General features: G+C 41.6%; 1 protein-coding gene across 2 annotated transcripts in view; it reads left to right on the top strand.

Moving 5' to 3' along the window:
* Positions 1-16,226, top strand: part of ahcyl2b (adenosylhomocysteinase like 2b) — a 68,598-nt gene that overhangs the window by 28,791 nt on the left and 23,581 nt on the right. The window contains exon 2 of one of the 2 annotated variants that reach the window (XM_050035766.1): positions 12,066-12,177. In XM_050035766.1, the coding sequence (XP_049891723.1) occupies positions 12,066-12,177 (112 nt within the window). The remainder of the gene's footprint in view (positions 1-12,065; positions 12,178-16,226) is intronic. The other variant, XM_050035767.1, reaches the window with a different exon arrangement.

Genomic DNA, 16,226 nt, shown 5'->3' with positions numbered 1-16,226 from the left:
TAGCAGTGTGGCAGTGCACATTGGCCTTCTGGGTTGGTCTGCAACAGTGTTTGAATAAGTGTTGCATGTCAGCTGGCATCCACATGAATTGCCGGACCCAAGGTTTCCCAGCAGAACATTGCATTGTTATTCAGTTGACTTGTTGATGGTTTTAGATGTAAATTTGCTCTCATGCTCACCCCAAACCTCAACAGAACCGCTCACTTTCATATTACTTGCCTTCACAAGTGTTTTCCGTATGACAGTATGTTGCAGATTTTGCTGGGAAAAGAGTAGTCATGCTCATTCAACTTTCCCTGGTTAAACACAAGCCAAAGAATGTGTGTGATTTCGGGCCTGTGTCTATTTAATTTACTAATGTGTATTGATAGAGCTGACTCATCAATCAGTTACATCACAGGTGACATCCAACTCAAACTCTGCTGTAGTCTTGTTTCCGTTAACTGAAAGTCATGATATCAGACATACTGTACAACTATTTCAAGACATCATTCACTGCTGATGTTCGGCCAAACCTCAAACTAATCTTCCGAGGTTTTAGACAGCCTCTGGGTTTCATTTTGCTTGCAAAGACTTGGAAACATTTTAGTAAAACATAATTTTTTTCCTCTTGGAGTCCTGCCAAAGGCTGATTGAGTGCAGCTGAAATGCAGAGGGGGCTCGGCATTTTGCACTTCATATGAGCATTGTTCTTGTGTAGAAAACTATTGGGGTTTTGTGTGATTGGAATAAATAAAGCTGCTGTGTGGAAGAGAGAAGGGACTTACATTGATCCCTTATTAAGAACAGACACCCTTAATGACTAAATCCAAGCTTTTAGCCTGAAGTTGGCCTGCAGCCGTTTGTTGTTGTTGATCTCACCTTGGCATATTTGCGTCTTTATGTAAAGATGAAGGTAGCTCTGAGGTAATCTTCTTACAAAAGACTGCATGCCTCCTCTTTGCCATACAAGATTCAGGTTTCACACATAAACGCAACACTACCTGTAACCAAATCCACCCACCTTGCATTGTTTTTGCCTCAGCGTCTGTAGTTAATATTTTGTTCTCTCTGCCTCTTAGTGAGGGTACAGTACGAGCAGAGAGAATTGTTTTTGTGTGTTATATGGTTGTCACTGAAGCATTTGCACACCTGTGAATTTTGAATCAGATTTTATGATTGAATTTGGCTGAAAAGGAAATGAGAAGAGTGTGTAACCTGATGGGTCTCAAGACGATGGAGAGGAGCCGAGAATCTAAATACAAGGTAATGCTTCGTGTTCATGGTGGTGGTGCTCAGGTCATTAATACTGGAGGCTGTTGCAGTTATGTAGTACATATGGCTAATGGTTTTTAGTTTTTACTGGTTTGTTTGTTTTGTCAATGGATACCCAACTTTGTTAAAAGGAGTTCATAGATCTGTCAGAACTTCCTGTTTGTTCCTCTGCTGTTAGTTGTTCTGCACACATAGGAAAAACCTTTTAAAGGGTTTATTCTGTGACACTATGACATTCTTCGGTAACTCTTTACTTTGTGGACACCCATAAGTGTAGGTTAGTGAATAAACAGACAATTTATGACCATATTCAATGACCAAAAATATAAAATAAAAAAAAAATAAAAAGCTGCTGCATCAGCTGTTCAGGTGGCCAGTATCAGATGATCTTGTGGTTGAAGACGGACCTTGAGGTCCTGAGCTGGTGTGGTCTGTAGTTGTGAAGCTGGTTGGATGTACTGCCAAATTCACAGAAACAGCATTTGAGACAGCTTATGATAGTGAAATATTTCGATATGCTCCACCTGTCAGGTGGACGATTATGGATTATGTTGGCAAAGGGCTCAATAACATAGATTTAAACAAATTCATGAACAAAATTTGAGAGAACTAAGCCTTTTGTTTGCAAAGAAAAAGTATTCGATCTTGTATTTCAACTCGTGAAAAATGAGATCAAAAACATTAGTGTTGCATTTATAATTTGTTCAGTGATATAAAACACAGTGTTAATACATAGGAGAAGCTACAGCTGTTGACAAACTGTACTCTAGCATGATTTATATGTGCCTACAACTGCTGATAGTTCTACGTTGTCAGTTTATCAGGATGAGCTGTCTCTGCACTAAATGGCTGTGGTGAAACCGTACAGTATCATATCTCATCACATTTGCTGCTACAGTACATCTGCGCCTGTTTGTTTTCCTTGTCTCTCTCCCAGAGGGGGTTTCTGTTGTTTCACCAGGCCCGGCCAGGACGTTCTACATGCCCTGCACCGCAGATCTCATGGCGTTCCGCTAGCTTGTTGACCATGGTCAGGGGGGCAGAAGAGTTCATGCCGGTCATGGTTGGGGCCACGATTTAGATTATCAAGCATTTTATGGTGATAGATGTCACCGTATAGTGTCATGAGTTAGATAAGCGGTGGAACACAAAGCCTGTGTGTGTGTTTGTGCTCTCTGAGGTCAGATATGCATTTGCTCTGGCATGGGTGATGCTCCTAGGGCTTCTAGGTGGTGTTAAATGGGCATAAATTATTAGTTAAAGCTGGAGTGCTGAACTTTTATCTCCCCCCTCTGGCAGTGAGAGTAACCACACAAATGTTGTTGACACATGCTCATGATGTATGCTATGGTGAGCTTCCACCATACTCCTAGCTGCTGCTTTATTGCTATGGCCTCTTCCTCCTTCCTGCTCCCTTTTGCTTTGGCTGGTTGACTTAATGGTCCAGTGTGTAGGACGTTTATTTTCTTTAGCGCATAATCATCTGAAGCTAAGAATCAACGTGTTTTTTGTTACCTTAGAATGAGCCCTTTATATCTACTTAAGGAGCTGGTCCTCGTCCACAGTGACTACAATGTTGCACTGCCACGTTTCTACAGTAGCTCAGAATGGTCAATCCAAACACTGGCTCTAGAAATGGCCATTAGTGTTTTACGTCAGCCAACGTAGTTAAAAGCCCATTGGTGACGAGCAATATTGGAAAAACACTATTTTTTGGAAGTGAAACTGCCTTATTCAGTGTTTCTACCAGTTTAAATTACTGGGTCTGTTTGTTTTGGAGATGAAGAGTCCTCTGTGGATAATTCAGCTCCTGGTAAAAACCTCCTGAACGTCTGGATCTTAAGTTATCAGAGAAAATAGGTGAGCACACATTAGCAGGTGCTGGGCTAGCGGCCCATCTGCAGTGAGTCAAACAGCATCAGAGAAACACTGACTTGTAATGTGAAACTGCTTATTCAGTGTTCAGGCAAAGGAAATGCAAGACTGGGTATTTTCTTATTTTCGTTTTTAGCACAGTACTAGAGTCTGGCAAAAGTGTAATAGTTGCTTAGCAACATTAGGAACTATTATCTGTGTTGTGCACATGCATTTGTATAAGACTACTAGCGTCAAAACAAGTGTGAACATGCTGTCCGAGTCATCTTTGCCAACCATCACAGTCCAACTCAGTGGGATTACCCACATCTGGCTTCACTCTCAGTATCCCATATCTCCTCTGATGTGTTGCAAATGGATCCTGGTCACTACTACTGTGTTTTTCTGCCAGTAGAAAACCAGGTTTTAGCAACACAACCTTTTGGCACCCTGCAGTCCAACTTAACTGTGGGACACATACACAGATGAGTGGAAGGTGGCAGTCTTTGGTGAGCTCCCATGTGTCCCAGTATTGAGTTAACATTCATTATTCACATGTCATTAGGTTCCCAATCAGTCACCATCCATAATGTAAAGGAGTTCACTGCGAGGTTAGAGAGGCCACGAGAAGGGTTGAGGATCGTAAATGTCATTATGGTGGAAAAAGGATGCAGGAGAGAGACTGACAGAGATTTAAAAAGTCTATTTTATGTCCTGTAGTTGATTTAAAGGAAAAAACTCATTGTTTGTTCAGTCCAAAATATGTTTCTTGTCTCTTAAAATATTTGCCTCAGTGTTTTTAATGTAAAACAAGAGATGAAAGAAATTCAAACGCAGTTGTGTTGTAAGTATCAGGAGGCTTTGGGTTGTCATAATGACATTTCTGCCCCCAGCTGCTCTCTAAATTTTAGACAGATTGAATGAAATCCACCTAATGGCTTTTCCAGAATAGCAGCCAGTGTTTTGGAAAATAAGCTTTTTACGTGTTATCGAGTCATATAGACCTATTCAGTGTACTACTACGGGAGCAGAGTGTTGCTGCCTCCGTTAGTTGTCCTCAGTGGCTTTCTTACATAAGACATAATGAGTCTCTCTGCGAGGCTCTGTCATGTCAGGTTACTATAAAGTCATGTTTGTAATGTTAAGCTTAGGTCATCCAGATTTGATAAACACATGTCTAGTAGTTATCTTATTTTTCCATATATCAGCATATAAGCACTCATAATACGACACACTTCATTCATAGATACAGAGAGACCCTGAGCAGGGCAGTAAGCTGCAGGAACAGCTGACCAGCATTTGGCTGGCGGGTTTTATTAAGCGGCTGTGAGTAAGAACATCGGCTCATTCGCCTTGAAATTAATTAAGAGATCTCTGGCCTGTTATATGTGAAGGGATGGTTCATAGCAACAGAAATTTGCACCATCATTTCTTCTAACTTTTATATAATATGTAATATTAATGAATCTGAAAATGTTTTTGCTTGCCAAGGACCAGCTACAGAATAAAACAGAATTCTTGCAGATCCTTAAAATATCTTTAAAGGCACTGGATTCATTAGTATATTAATAAGGCCTTAATTGGTATTAAAATGTCTTAAATAAAGCTTTAGAAAGTCTTCTAAGACATGGAAAGTTGGATTTTATGAATTGTCCTTTTTTTTCTCATGTTATATTGTTAAATTTTAGAATAATTGGTAGCATCTGTTTTTTTTTAAATAATTTGCTGAATGCCTCTTACATTAATGTCGTGCAAATCAGGATAGCAGAGCCAACAACACTCATGTTTTAGCCACATTTTCACCGAACACTTTTGGTACAGTACACCTAGAACTGATAGGTATCCCATACACACATGTACCTAAACCTTAGATCTGTTTATGCTCCCTTTACGTACGAAACTGTATACGTCCGTTTCAAACGATGTTACCGTCACTGCCCACATACTTCCATGCGCCCTTTACATTGGCATGGATGTTAACCAATATATCCGCCAGGAGGCAGCCCAGTGTCAAAAGTTTATGACAACAACAAACTCAAAAACAAACATGGCGACTGTGGAGGAGATATTGATAATGTACCTCTTGCATAAATGACAAAAACAGAGGCAGCGTTGTAGGCGGTGGTCGGTGAGGCCGTTAAATACATCGCGACTGGAGGACGGAGAATTCTTTTCTCTAGTACTGCCGATGAGAGAAATTGACTTGTTATTTCTTCTTCGTGTCTCACTAGAGCTACGTATCGGGTAGTGACAGCAACACTGCCCCCACGGTTCCCGGTGGTACTGCTCCGTTTGGCCCGTATCCGTAAGCTTTATGGAAACGTGCAGAAATACGGACAAAATGAACGCGGAGCACGGACAGAAGGCTCTGTTCGTATCCATATCCGTATTTAACGTTGAGCATAAATGGGCCTTAACTCACTGCTCCATCCAGCTCTCGCTTTATTTCCTCTTCACTGGCGATGCAGAGAATCGTCTGCACCTTGTTGAACCTTCACAGGATGGAATTGCGCGCTAACCTTTTCAGTGTTGATGTGTCTCAATATAAAATAGCACATTTTTGCATTGAGCCCCTGTAGAGCAAGAGTGATGATTCTCTCTTGACCACTTAATGGACCTCCAGCTCCACTTTTTAGAATCGGATCAGTGTGCTAGGTAGAAGTAACGAAAGAACGGGACGGAATGGAACAGTTCTTTTGGTACCATCCACAACTTTTGACAATGGAAACGCAAAAAAGTACAGTTTTAATGTGAAACAAATTTAACTGAACCAGACTGTCTGGTAGAAACAAGGCCTTTGTTTCCAGGCGGGGTTGCTCAGAGCAGAGAATCCAGATTTTGTGACATGGCTAAAACCGCTACAAGGCAACGCATACAAGACTCAAGTGTATTTTATGCCAAAAGTTTTTCAAACTCTGCACAATGTGAATCGAGGCAGTAAAATCCCACATGCAGAGCTGAGAAACACAAAATCTCAAAGGAAACCTGCCAGCAAATGCCAGGTATCTCCCAGTACAGTTCTACCATTGTCTCTGCCAAGCCTGGATGGATAAAAAAATCTAAAAGAAATGTTTTATGTAACAATAGACATTTGGGCAAATGTTGTCCCTAGCTCTAAGTAACTGATGTAACAGATGATGTCCAGTTTTGGTTCTTAGAAAACTGGTCTTAAAGTTTATTAGGAGTGGCTTTAAAGGTCCGTTGTGTAGGATTTAGGGGCATCCATTGGCAGAAATGGTATACAGCATTCATAACTATGATTTGGTTAGTTTATAATCACCTGAAACTAAAAATTGTTGTTTTTGTCACCTGAGAAAGAGCATATGAAGCAGGTCCCCTTCCAGTCTGCTATGTTGTTTCTACAGTGGCCTAGAAGAGACAAACCAAACACTCAGTCATCGTCACTGTCACATCGGCCTACACGCTTGGCACGTCGGAGATGTTGCAGTCAGTTGAAATCTGCAACCTCACCACTAGATGCCACTAAATCCTGCACACTGGACCTTTAAAAAAGTCTTAAAGTCCTAAATCTATTTGTCTTGAGCAATAGGAACCCTGTATAAATTAAATCTTATGTTATTACAAGTACATTTGTATGTAATATGTACAGAGTAGTACTTTAAGAAATGCCCCAAAGAGCGAGAGCAATAAGCAAACCACTGTGTCATTCTCTCTGGCAGTACCCCCTGTTCTGAGGCCTGAGCTAACCTGTGATAATCTTGTCCTAAAAAACGTATCATAATCCCCTGTATCCCCTGCTCCTGAGCTCCCAAAATGACCCTCAACCCATTCACAGCAACTCTGAGCTCCTAAAACCCGTCATCTAACCTCCATCCGATAAACCTGAAGAGACCAATATCCCCATTATAGCCTGTTATAGGGGTCAGGGTTATAAGCACCTTCAGCTGCACTCCTAAATGAGTTTTATCCTGCAGTTGTATGACAGTCGCCTTTTACAAGGAGCATCAATTTATTTTTCATCATCTTCAAACTTGTTTGTAGTATGAGTAAAACCTCACAGAGCTGCAATCGTTGCTATAGTTACCTTTGTTTTTTTAGGTTTACTGTTCCCTTTTGTGTATTGTGGCTTGATTAATTAGTGTTTTTGTGTATTAAATTTTGTATCATTGGCAAGGTCTCAGGACGCTTTTGGATACAAAGTCATTTAGATAACAAGTTTGTTTTTTCGTGCTACAGTTTGGGATACCTCTCTCATAATTCCATGGAGTCTCACCCTAGATTTTGAGCAATTAATTTTTCATTTTTCCATCACTTTCCTTAATGCGCAGTCCAAATGTTACACATCACAACCGTCCTGGGTCAGCAGGGGCCCCAATCTCTTGAACAATCAACAATTAAACAAGAATACAGAGGTAGGAGAGAGGGAGAGAGGGAGGGAAGAAATGAAAGGAAGGGGAAACAATTCATCGCATTGTGTTTGCCGGCACATGGTCGGACCAGTTTGGGCTGGATTGCCAGAAAGCGGAGGCTAAAAGGAGGCAGAGGGAGAAGAGGTAGCCTGGGAAATGATCAGACCTTGAAAGGCGAGGTCCCCTCAGTTCACAAGGGCCTTGAATCAGACACCCGCCATAATCGCAGCTTCATCATACACACCCACACATACTGTATGTTGCAATGCTGAAGAAGAAAAAGAATGGGGAAAGCAGTGAGCCCTGTGTGAAAAAGGTAAGAGGAAAGGACAGATGAGAAGGAGAGGATGGATGAGTCTGGCTTTACAGTGGGTTGTAGTGAGGTGATGCCCTGACGTCAGTTTCTGGGGGTTCAGAATATCAGCTTCAGGATAAAAAGGCAGCAGCCAACAGTTGGCTGGTAGTGGAGGTGAAAGTAGGCAAATAGTACAGTTGTTTGTGTTGGCTTTTAGCAATTTCACTATCAGGAAACTGTTTCACAGCTTGTCTCTGTGTGATATGGTTGACTGTATTGTTCTCTGAGAGCTGTAATATTTCATTCTGGACCTTTCCATAACTGCTTGGAAAGGCGTCCAGTCTGCATTAGAGCCAGGGGTCACTAAGTTGTGAGGTCACTGTACTGAGAGGAAAAGTAGGATACAGAAATGAGAAAATGGTTTGATTATTTCAACATGTTCTTTGTGATTGGACAGCAGCTCTGCCCCGTGTCATTTGCTGAGCGTTTGAGGGTCTGAAATGAACTTTTCTCACTCCCAACCACTGTATTTGTTTGTCTGCCAATCAGAAATTGTATCCGTCACTTTTAAATCTATGTGCTAAATGAGGGAAAGACATTTAGGTCATGTACTTTATAGAAAGGTGTCATGTAATGTTAAGTATGTTTACAAAAAAGGATCTCATGCGTGGTAAATTCCAGTGTTCAAATCACACAGTGGCTTTTGGGGGAGCCCTGACAGTCAGTACAATTCAATTAGAACAGAGAATATTTAGACTGGGAAAACAAAGACACAGAAAAATGAGTTTTGAAGCAAAACACAGTAATTTAACTCAGGTCTTGGGTATCTGCAGTGTTTATTCATGGGCTAACTGAAACTTAAACCCTACATTTTCTAATAGGATATAACTCTGCTGTTTATTTCTCCTCTGCTTTGATCACCAACAGCTTTCTACTCTGAGCGCAGCCACTGTCTATCTATACTGTATATGTACATGTGACTGTTTATTGATGGTTATTGATTAGTATTTGACTTTTGACTTTCAAATGTGTAGCTCTATCCAGTCATACCCTAACTTTACTACACGTGCTTTTCTGTTGTGCACGTTCTCTGTCAACCGAAGTGATAGATGGCCTGACAATTGTGCTTGCCACTGCCAACAATTTACCTGTATTAGGTGGGTGGCTAGGGCTGCAACTAACGATTATTTTCATTGTCGACTAATCTGTCGATTATTTCTTCGATTAGTCGACTAATCATTTTATCGAAAAATGTGTTAAAATGTTGAAAAATGTCAGTCTGTCTCTCCCAAACCCCAAAATTATGTCATCTTGTTTCGTACTCACACCAAAGGGTTTTAGTTCAGTCATGGGAGAGTGTGTAAAGCTGCCGATATTTGAATGTAAGAAGCTGCAATAAGAGTATTTTGGGCTACTTTTATAGTACTTTTCTATGAAAAATGACTCAAACCGATTAGTCGACTACTAAAATAGTCACCGATTATCTTAATGGTTGATTAGTCATCGATTAGTCGACTAATCGTTGCAGCCCTACGGGTGGCGGGTGCTATTTCTCAGACCCTGGGCATGAATGAGCAGTGGTATGCTGTGTTCCCACCAAACGCGATGTAACGCGCCGCCCGTAACGCGCGAGTTTGGACGCCTGACCATTTTGTTAATTCGCGTTATCGCGTCATTCGTGCGAGTAGCAGGGAAGCCGGCTGTGCTAACTGGAGCTAAGCTAGTGCTAACGTTCATAGTACAACCATTCTGCAAACTAATTAAAGACACATATTTACAGAACTTACCAAGTAGACCAGTCTCCTCTGCGACTTTCACCCAAGCCTGCTCCTTTTTGTTGCGGTCTCTGTAGAGTAGACACATAGTATCATATAGCTCCGGGTAGCCACTGATGACCATGGCTGAGATAACCACCATCGCTGCTTTGTACCTGCTCTGGAAGTCCCAGATGCGTCGGAGGGCCAAACGCCGTCGTTTTTGGGTTCACCCTATCCTGCAGAAGTGCATCCAGCTCGGCGAGTTTCACCACCTCCTCCAGGAACTCCGTCTGGATGATAGCCGCTTTCAGCGGTACTTCAGGCTGACTGGGGCCCAGTTTGAGGACCTGTTGGCGGGGGTTGGCGCCAGGATCTCCCGGCAGGACACCAACTACAGGCGCTCCATTTCAGCTGCGGAGCGTCTGTCCATCTGTCTCCAGTGAGTAGCAGTATATTGCTGTGTCAACAACGTCCAGTTGTTGTGTGTCAACAACGTCCAGTTGTTGACACACCAGTGACGTCGGGAGAATCTCAACGTTGATTGGCTTTCGCGGCACAGCGTCACGAATTCGCGTCTAATCACGTCTTTGCATTGACTTTGTATGTAATCTTGACACGCGAATTTGCGAATTCTCGTTTGGTGGGAACACAGCAGTAGAATGTAACTAAGTACATTTACTCAAGTGCTGTACTTAAGTACTAATGTGAGGTACTTGTACTTAAGTCTTTTCTTTTCGTAGCTACATGTCAAACTGTACTGTTTCACTTCACTGTAATTATTCGACAGCATGAGTTACTAGTTGCTTTACAAATTAAAATTTTTGCATAAAAAAATAAGGAAGTCTTACAAAACATGAGGTTTTCTTGTAAATTAAACTACCCAAAATTAAATACAGGAAGTGTAGCCGAAACTTTGAACGAGTCAATAAAAAATAATAATAATAATTGCATCAATTTTGAAAAAAGAGAGTTGACTGGCTGCTCTGTACATACAAATGTTGATCAAAACCTTGTGTTGCCTGCTTGTGCAAAACGGGAACAAACAGGATTGACAGGAAGTCAATCGAGGCACTCCGAAATTTTGCTAATTTTTAAATGCTTCCTTTTTCATGCAAAAATATTTCACAGATTGCTTCTTTTCCTTTTTCGTTAATTCAGTGGTTTTAATTATTTTTTATAACATTTTTTACTACTGGTTGGACAAAACAAACATGGTGAATGTGGCACTTTGGGCTCTGAGAACTTGGAACAGCATTTCTCACTATGTTCATAACTTTTGTAAACCAAACATCAATTGATGAATGGAGAAATAATCAGCAGATAACTGATAATGAAAATAATCATTACTTCTGCTACAACTACAGCAGTAAAATCCTACTTTAAAGTTAGTGCATGAGTAATAATAAGCTATTTTTGATAGTATAACCGTCAAAGTACATTTTCTGTATTGTACTTGCATACTTCCTCCATTACTGTAAGTGACACCCACACACACAGCTTCCTGGTATCTGACACGCATACACACTCAGAGAATGTGTCTGAATGTCAGGTATTTTGTTATTTTTCACTGATTTAAAAAAAAGAAAGAAAGAAAAAAAAGGGAGAAATATTTGCTTGTTTTGAACTCAAGGACGGCCTTTTTCAACAAGGAGAATGATGATGGAGACTGAATGAGGAATGCCTCTGACTCATCCTGCTCCTTTTGTCAGATCTTTAAAGCTTTTCACCACTGCCGTCAGAGGACTGTGGCATTGGCGAAATCTTTCACTTGCCAGTACATTTCCTGACAGAATGACCTGCTGTGATTTGTGAGCGTCATTCAACAACTTTCTCAGACAGAGATGAAAAAATAAAAACCTCAAAAATTCATGCTGCACTACTCACATCCCCACCAGCATGTTTTGTTCTTGTTGTGTGGTTTTATGGTCGGAACAAGTCAGCTATTTACACTCCTATATTATCAGTACATGGATTATGATGCACAAAGCTATTGACTCTGTAATAATGGAAAGATTAACAAAGCAATTGAATCATGGTCAGTGTGTGTCCTGACTACAGTTAATAGCCAAACACCTCCCACCTATTACACTTAGCCAGGGTGAACTGTTGTACCTTGTGTCAGCTGAGTGGCCTTGTCGCCGCTTGATAAAAGCCCCATTGTCTCCATTATCTTGTAAAGTCAGAGTGAACTTAAAGCTGGTCTCCTTCCTGAAGACTGCAGTGCACTCGATCCGTCTCTTATTTTTACTATCTCATATCTCTAAAAACATTTTGTGTATTTAAAAAGCTGTCCTGACATAAACCCAACATGACATGGGCTCATTAAAGATACGGTTCAAGTTTCCTCTTCATGGCTGGCTATCAATTTTCAAGTGTCATCATAACCTGAGTTAATGTGTTACTCCTTGGTGGTCGTTTCCAAGGAGCATGAGAAACCTTACATGTGCCCACTTGTTCATGTGATCTACATTAATGCCCTTGTAAAATCTGTATTGAGTTCTGATCTCTGTCTGCCCTCTGCTCTCTGTCCACCAGCAGATCCAGTTCGCAGACCAGAAACAGGAGTTCAACAAGCGTCCCTCCAAGATCGGCCGGCGCTCCCTGTCCCGCTCCATCTCCCAGTCCTCCACAGACAGCTACAGCTCAGGTAGATGCTCTCAAACACATTTTCTTCCTGTTGCTCAATCTCAACAGCACACTTATCAGACACGCCAGTGATTATGACATGTTTCCATTGCGACTTTTATGACACCCGAGATATAGAAAGTGTTTCACCTGGAAGAGTAGTTGGCTGAATCTGTGTTTTTTTTTTCTTTGCTTGTTTGTATTCTCTGCCTGGTTCACTTCCCGCCTTGTCTCCCTGACTGTCATTCTCAGACTACATCCACACTAATATGTTCATTCTTGTTTTAAAATGCATAACTATTGCTACATTAACACCTAGCGTCCACACTACTCCAGCGATTTGGAACCTCAAAAATGGAGACCTGAAAACACTGCTGATCCTGTTTTCATTCGAAAACTCTGGGATAGCATTTTAGTGTACGGAGACTTTTGAAAATGATGACCCAGACACCCACATCCGCTTCATGATTGGGTCTTGCATCTTACATGTCAAGCCAAAATATAAAAGATCGGTCTACATACCTTTTGTGATTTCATTCTTCTTGTGTGAATACTCCTCTCCCATTGTCATTGCTCCCTCTAGCAAAGGATAATGCTGCCGATACTCCAATCTGTTTGCTAAGGCCTTGACCATTTTATTCTATATTACCTAGAGTAACAGTTCGCCTAGTTTTCAGTCCAAGCAAAGAATCTCTGGTCTTACTTTTTGCCATTTCCGTAAGATTTAACTAAGAAACCAACCGCAGAGTAGACAGTCTGCTTCCTTTTTACACAAGCAAGCATGTGTGCAGTTTTCATGCGCGTCATTACAGACAGGTTATTTCTGAAATGCTGCTAAAACACTTGTGTGTATGGAGATTGTTATCTTTTTAAAACGCCATTTTAAAATGAAAACATATTAGTGTGGATGTGGCCTTCATCAGTTTTCTTTGCTTGCTGGTAATTTCTGCCCAGCTCGCCTCTGTCCTTGTCTCTACAGCTGTCATTTGCCCTTTTACACGGAGATCGCACTGTAAGGCCCATTTTTACACAGAGCCAAACATCAGTGGCATCATGCTGCTCCAGTGTGTGATTTTTAGGTAGCATGCTGGCATCCTGGAAACAAATGAGGTGTGACAGGCGTGACATAACAGTGTCAGCTTCTAGTGTCACATATAACAAACGTGTCATTAGCGCTTTATAAACAATAACAGAGGAGTAACATGGCGATAACAATCATTTATCATCTGTGTTATATGGAGGCTGATCTCCTCTGCTCGGAGGGTGAGAAGCTTCCTGACCTCATTGTCTACCCAGTTTTTGGACATTTGCTGCTCTTCTTCTTTGAGTTAGTTCTCAACTGCTGCTTACTGCTTTTTAAATCTCCCGGTGGTGGGTTGCACACACATGAATTGTCAAAACTACACACCTGTCCCATCCATGCTCCCGTTCTGCAGGCTGTGCCTTTTAGACCGACAGTTTTGGTGCTGTTAGTACCTTCGCTACCAGCTTGAAGTTGAGACAGTTCTGTCCCCTCATTCCAAGATTGCACCTTTTCATACGGTGGCATACTGGTGTGACATTCCCACCTTAAAAGAGGCTGTGTAAAAGGGGCTGTTCTCACACTCTGTCATTGCAGTTCATGTGAAACTGGGGGCTCTGTGTCAGAGGATTAGCTGGTGGTGGTCTGCTGAAGACTGGGGTAAAGAAAGAGGGGAGCGGTGCAAAGTGTTAGGTGTGGTTCAAACTGAAGTGAGTCCCCAGTCCCATTCATGACTGTACTGGTGTGAGAGAAATGTGTGAATGTTTGTTTAATCCAATATGTAAAGATATAAGAACGTATTGGGACAGGATCAAGATGAGAGAGCACAGTCTGATAGGAATAATCCTGGTCCCCTTTTCCCTGCCTACTGTTTGTCCCTTGTCCCTCTCATCTTGTCATCACCACGCAAACTTCAAACTTGAAGCAGCTTAAGCAGTGTATACACATTTCCCAACACTCTGCTTTGAGAGGTCCCGCTGTGTGTCAGGGTCATTCGCAGGCCGCAGATCTTCCAATGACACCATTAACGTGATGAATTAATCTGCACTGCTCGGACAGCGTCGCTTCTAGTGGCAGAATATGATGGACAAACAGATGGACGGCAGATGGACAAATGGACTCTCAGTCAGTATTAGTGGATGGTCGTAATGGGCAGGTCAGGGGTGCTAAAAAAATGATAGAGATTATTCAGTACCTACTGAGAAAGGATGAGTTTGGTCCTGTGAGTTCCTGCCGTCACATGTGCAGGCGCCACATGTTTTGTAGGCCAGTATCATCAATCAGGGTCAGCTGAGAAAATGACCTTGTGGTTGTTTTGTTTTTGAGACAAGACCACAGTCATATTTGCTTGAATCTTATATATTTCATATTTTGATTCTTAAATTCAGCTTTGTATTTGTTTTGCTGCTCTAAGTTCAGCATTGGCACACTCAGTGTAGGGTCCCTTTCTAAGGTGAGAGTTGGATTTGTTCCAGTTCTCCTGTAACACACATCTTGTACTCTGCGTTCTTTGTCTTCCCTTTTTCTTTTTTGCCTCTCTCCTCTCGGCTCTTATTCACGTCACTCCTGCAACCACATCAGGACTCATTAAATCATCGTACCTCCCAAGAACCTTCCTCTCCAGCCTGAGGCTGTCAGATCATGACTGAAATAATGATCTGGATTTTCTTTCCTCGATATTGGGATGGTGATGAGAGCACTTAGTCTGCATTTATTTTACGCAGTGATTTGTCAAGCTCATTTTTCCCCGTGGTGTTGGATCCTTATCTTAACATCTTAACAGCTGCAATTGTAATTGAGTGAAATGTGTCAGTGTTGCTAATAATAAGGTTATTTTCAGAAACTTGTACAGCTCTTTTATCTCCCCTTTTGAACCGTCTGTTTTCTGCCCTTTCTTTTTTCTGTCCCGCCTCTCTGCTGATTCCCTGTCTTCTCCCATAATTCCCTCACCAGAGTGCCTCTTATTGCTCTGATGGTTCCCACAGTGCAGAGGACACACTCAACACACCAGTAGTACTTTTCCCAAGGCCACTTTTGTGTAGGTTCAAGACACAAGAGCAGCCTCGTCATAAGGGTTCCCCTTACAAAGGAGTCTGTGAAGAGCATAGCAGATACATAACAGACACATATACATACAACATGTTTGTGTTTTGGGAGGATATATGAGAAAAATAAGACATAACAGTTTACATGACAGTATTGTATCGATACAGTTGTTAAATATGAAGAGTGTAGAGTGTAGATTTATATGACCAAAGTTTAAAAGTAGTTCTTACACTTAAAAAGGTGAAATCCACCAATTTTAGACATCAAGGTCCATTTACAGGTCTTGGGGAGTGCCACTGCATGTGTGAAAATATTGTGTAAAGCCTTTTGTGACTCTGGAGCGATCACAAATTGCCTTAAGTGATGTCACTTGAGTTCATGTCCACTGGGGCTGAAGACTACAAGTCTAAAAATGAAGAAAATGTGGGTCTTCAGGGGTAAAAAGAAGCTTACCAGACCTCTTTGGCTTGAGGATCCAGGCTGCATTAGCCACAAGTAGCATAACAAACCTTAGTCTCTAACCTGAACTGTTGGCGGTCTGATTGCACTGTGGGTAATGTAGGCTTGAGTTTAAGCAGAAGACTGTGTGAAATAAGAACGACAGTACTGTATGCAAGTACAACACATTGCCTCTCTGGGTCTCAACAGTAAAACAATGCTTAAATGTAAATCCGCATTTTTTCTATTAGTCAGCAGTGGGCAAATCAAAAAAAGTCCGATTGTATAGTAGTCAATGAGAAAATGACGCTACTCCCCACTATTACCTCAATAAATATTTTGCTATTGAGTTCATGCTCAGGCGGCACGGTGGGGTGGTGGTGGTTAGCACCTTCTGTGTGGAGTTCATGTTCTCCCCTTGTCAGCGTGGGTTTTTTCCAGGTACTCCGGCTTCCTCCCACAGTCTAAAGACATGCAGTTTGGGGATAGCTTAATTGGTGACACTTAATTGTCCGTAGGTGTGAATGTGAGCGTGAATGGTTGTCTGTCTCCATGTGTCAACCCTG

The sequence above is a fragment of the Epinephelus moara genome, chromosome 23 (assembly GCF_006386435.1).
Source record: "Epinephelus moara isolate mb chromosome 23, YSFRI_EMoa_1.0, whole genome shotgun sequence".
Lineage (NCBI taxonomy): Eukaryota > Metazoa > Chordata > Actinopteri > Perciformes > Serranidae > Epinephelus > Epinephelus moara.
The sequence above is the reverse complement of the archived record's forward strand: the minus strand, read 5'-3'. Positions and strand labels throughout refer to the sequence as shown.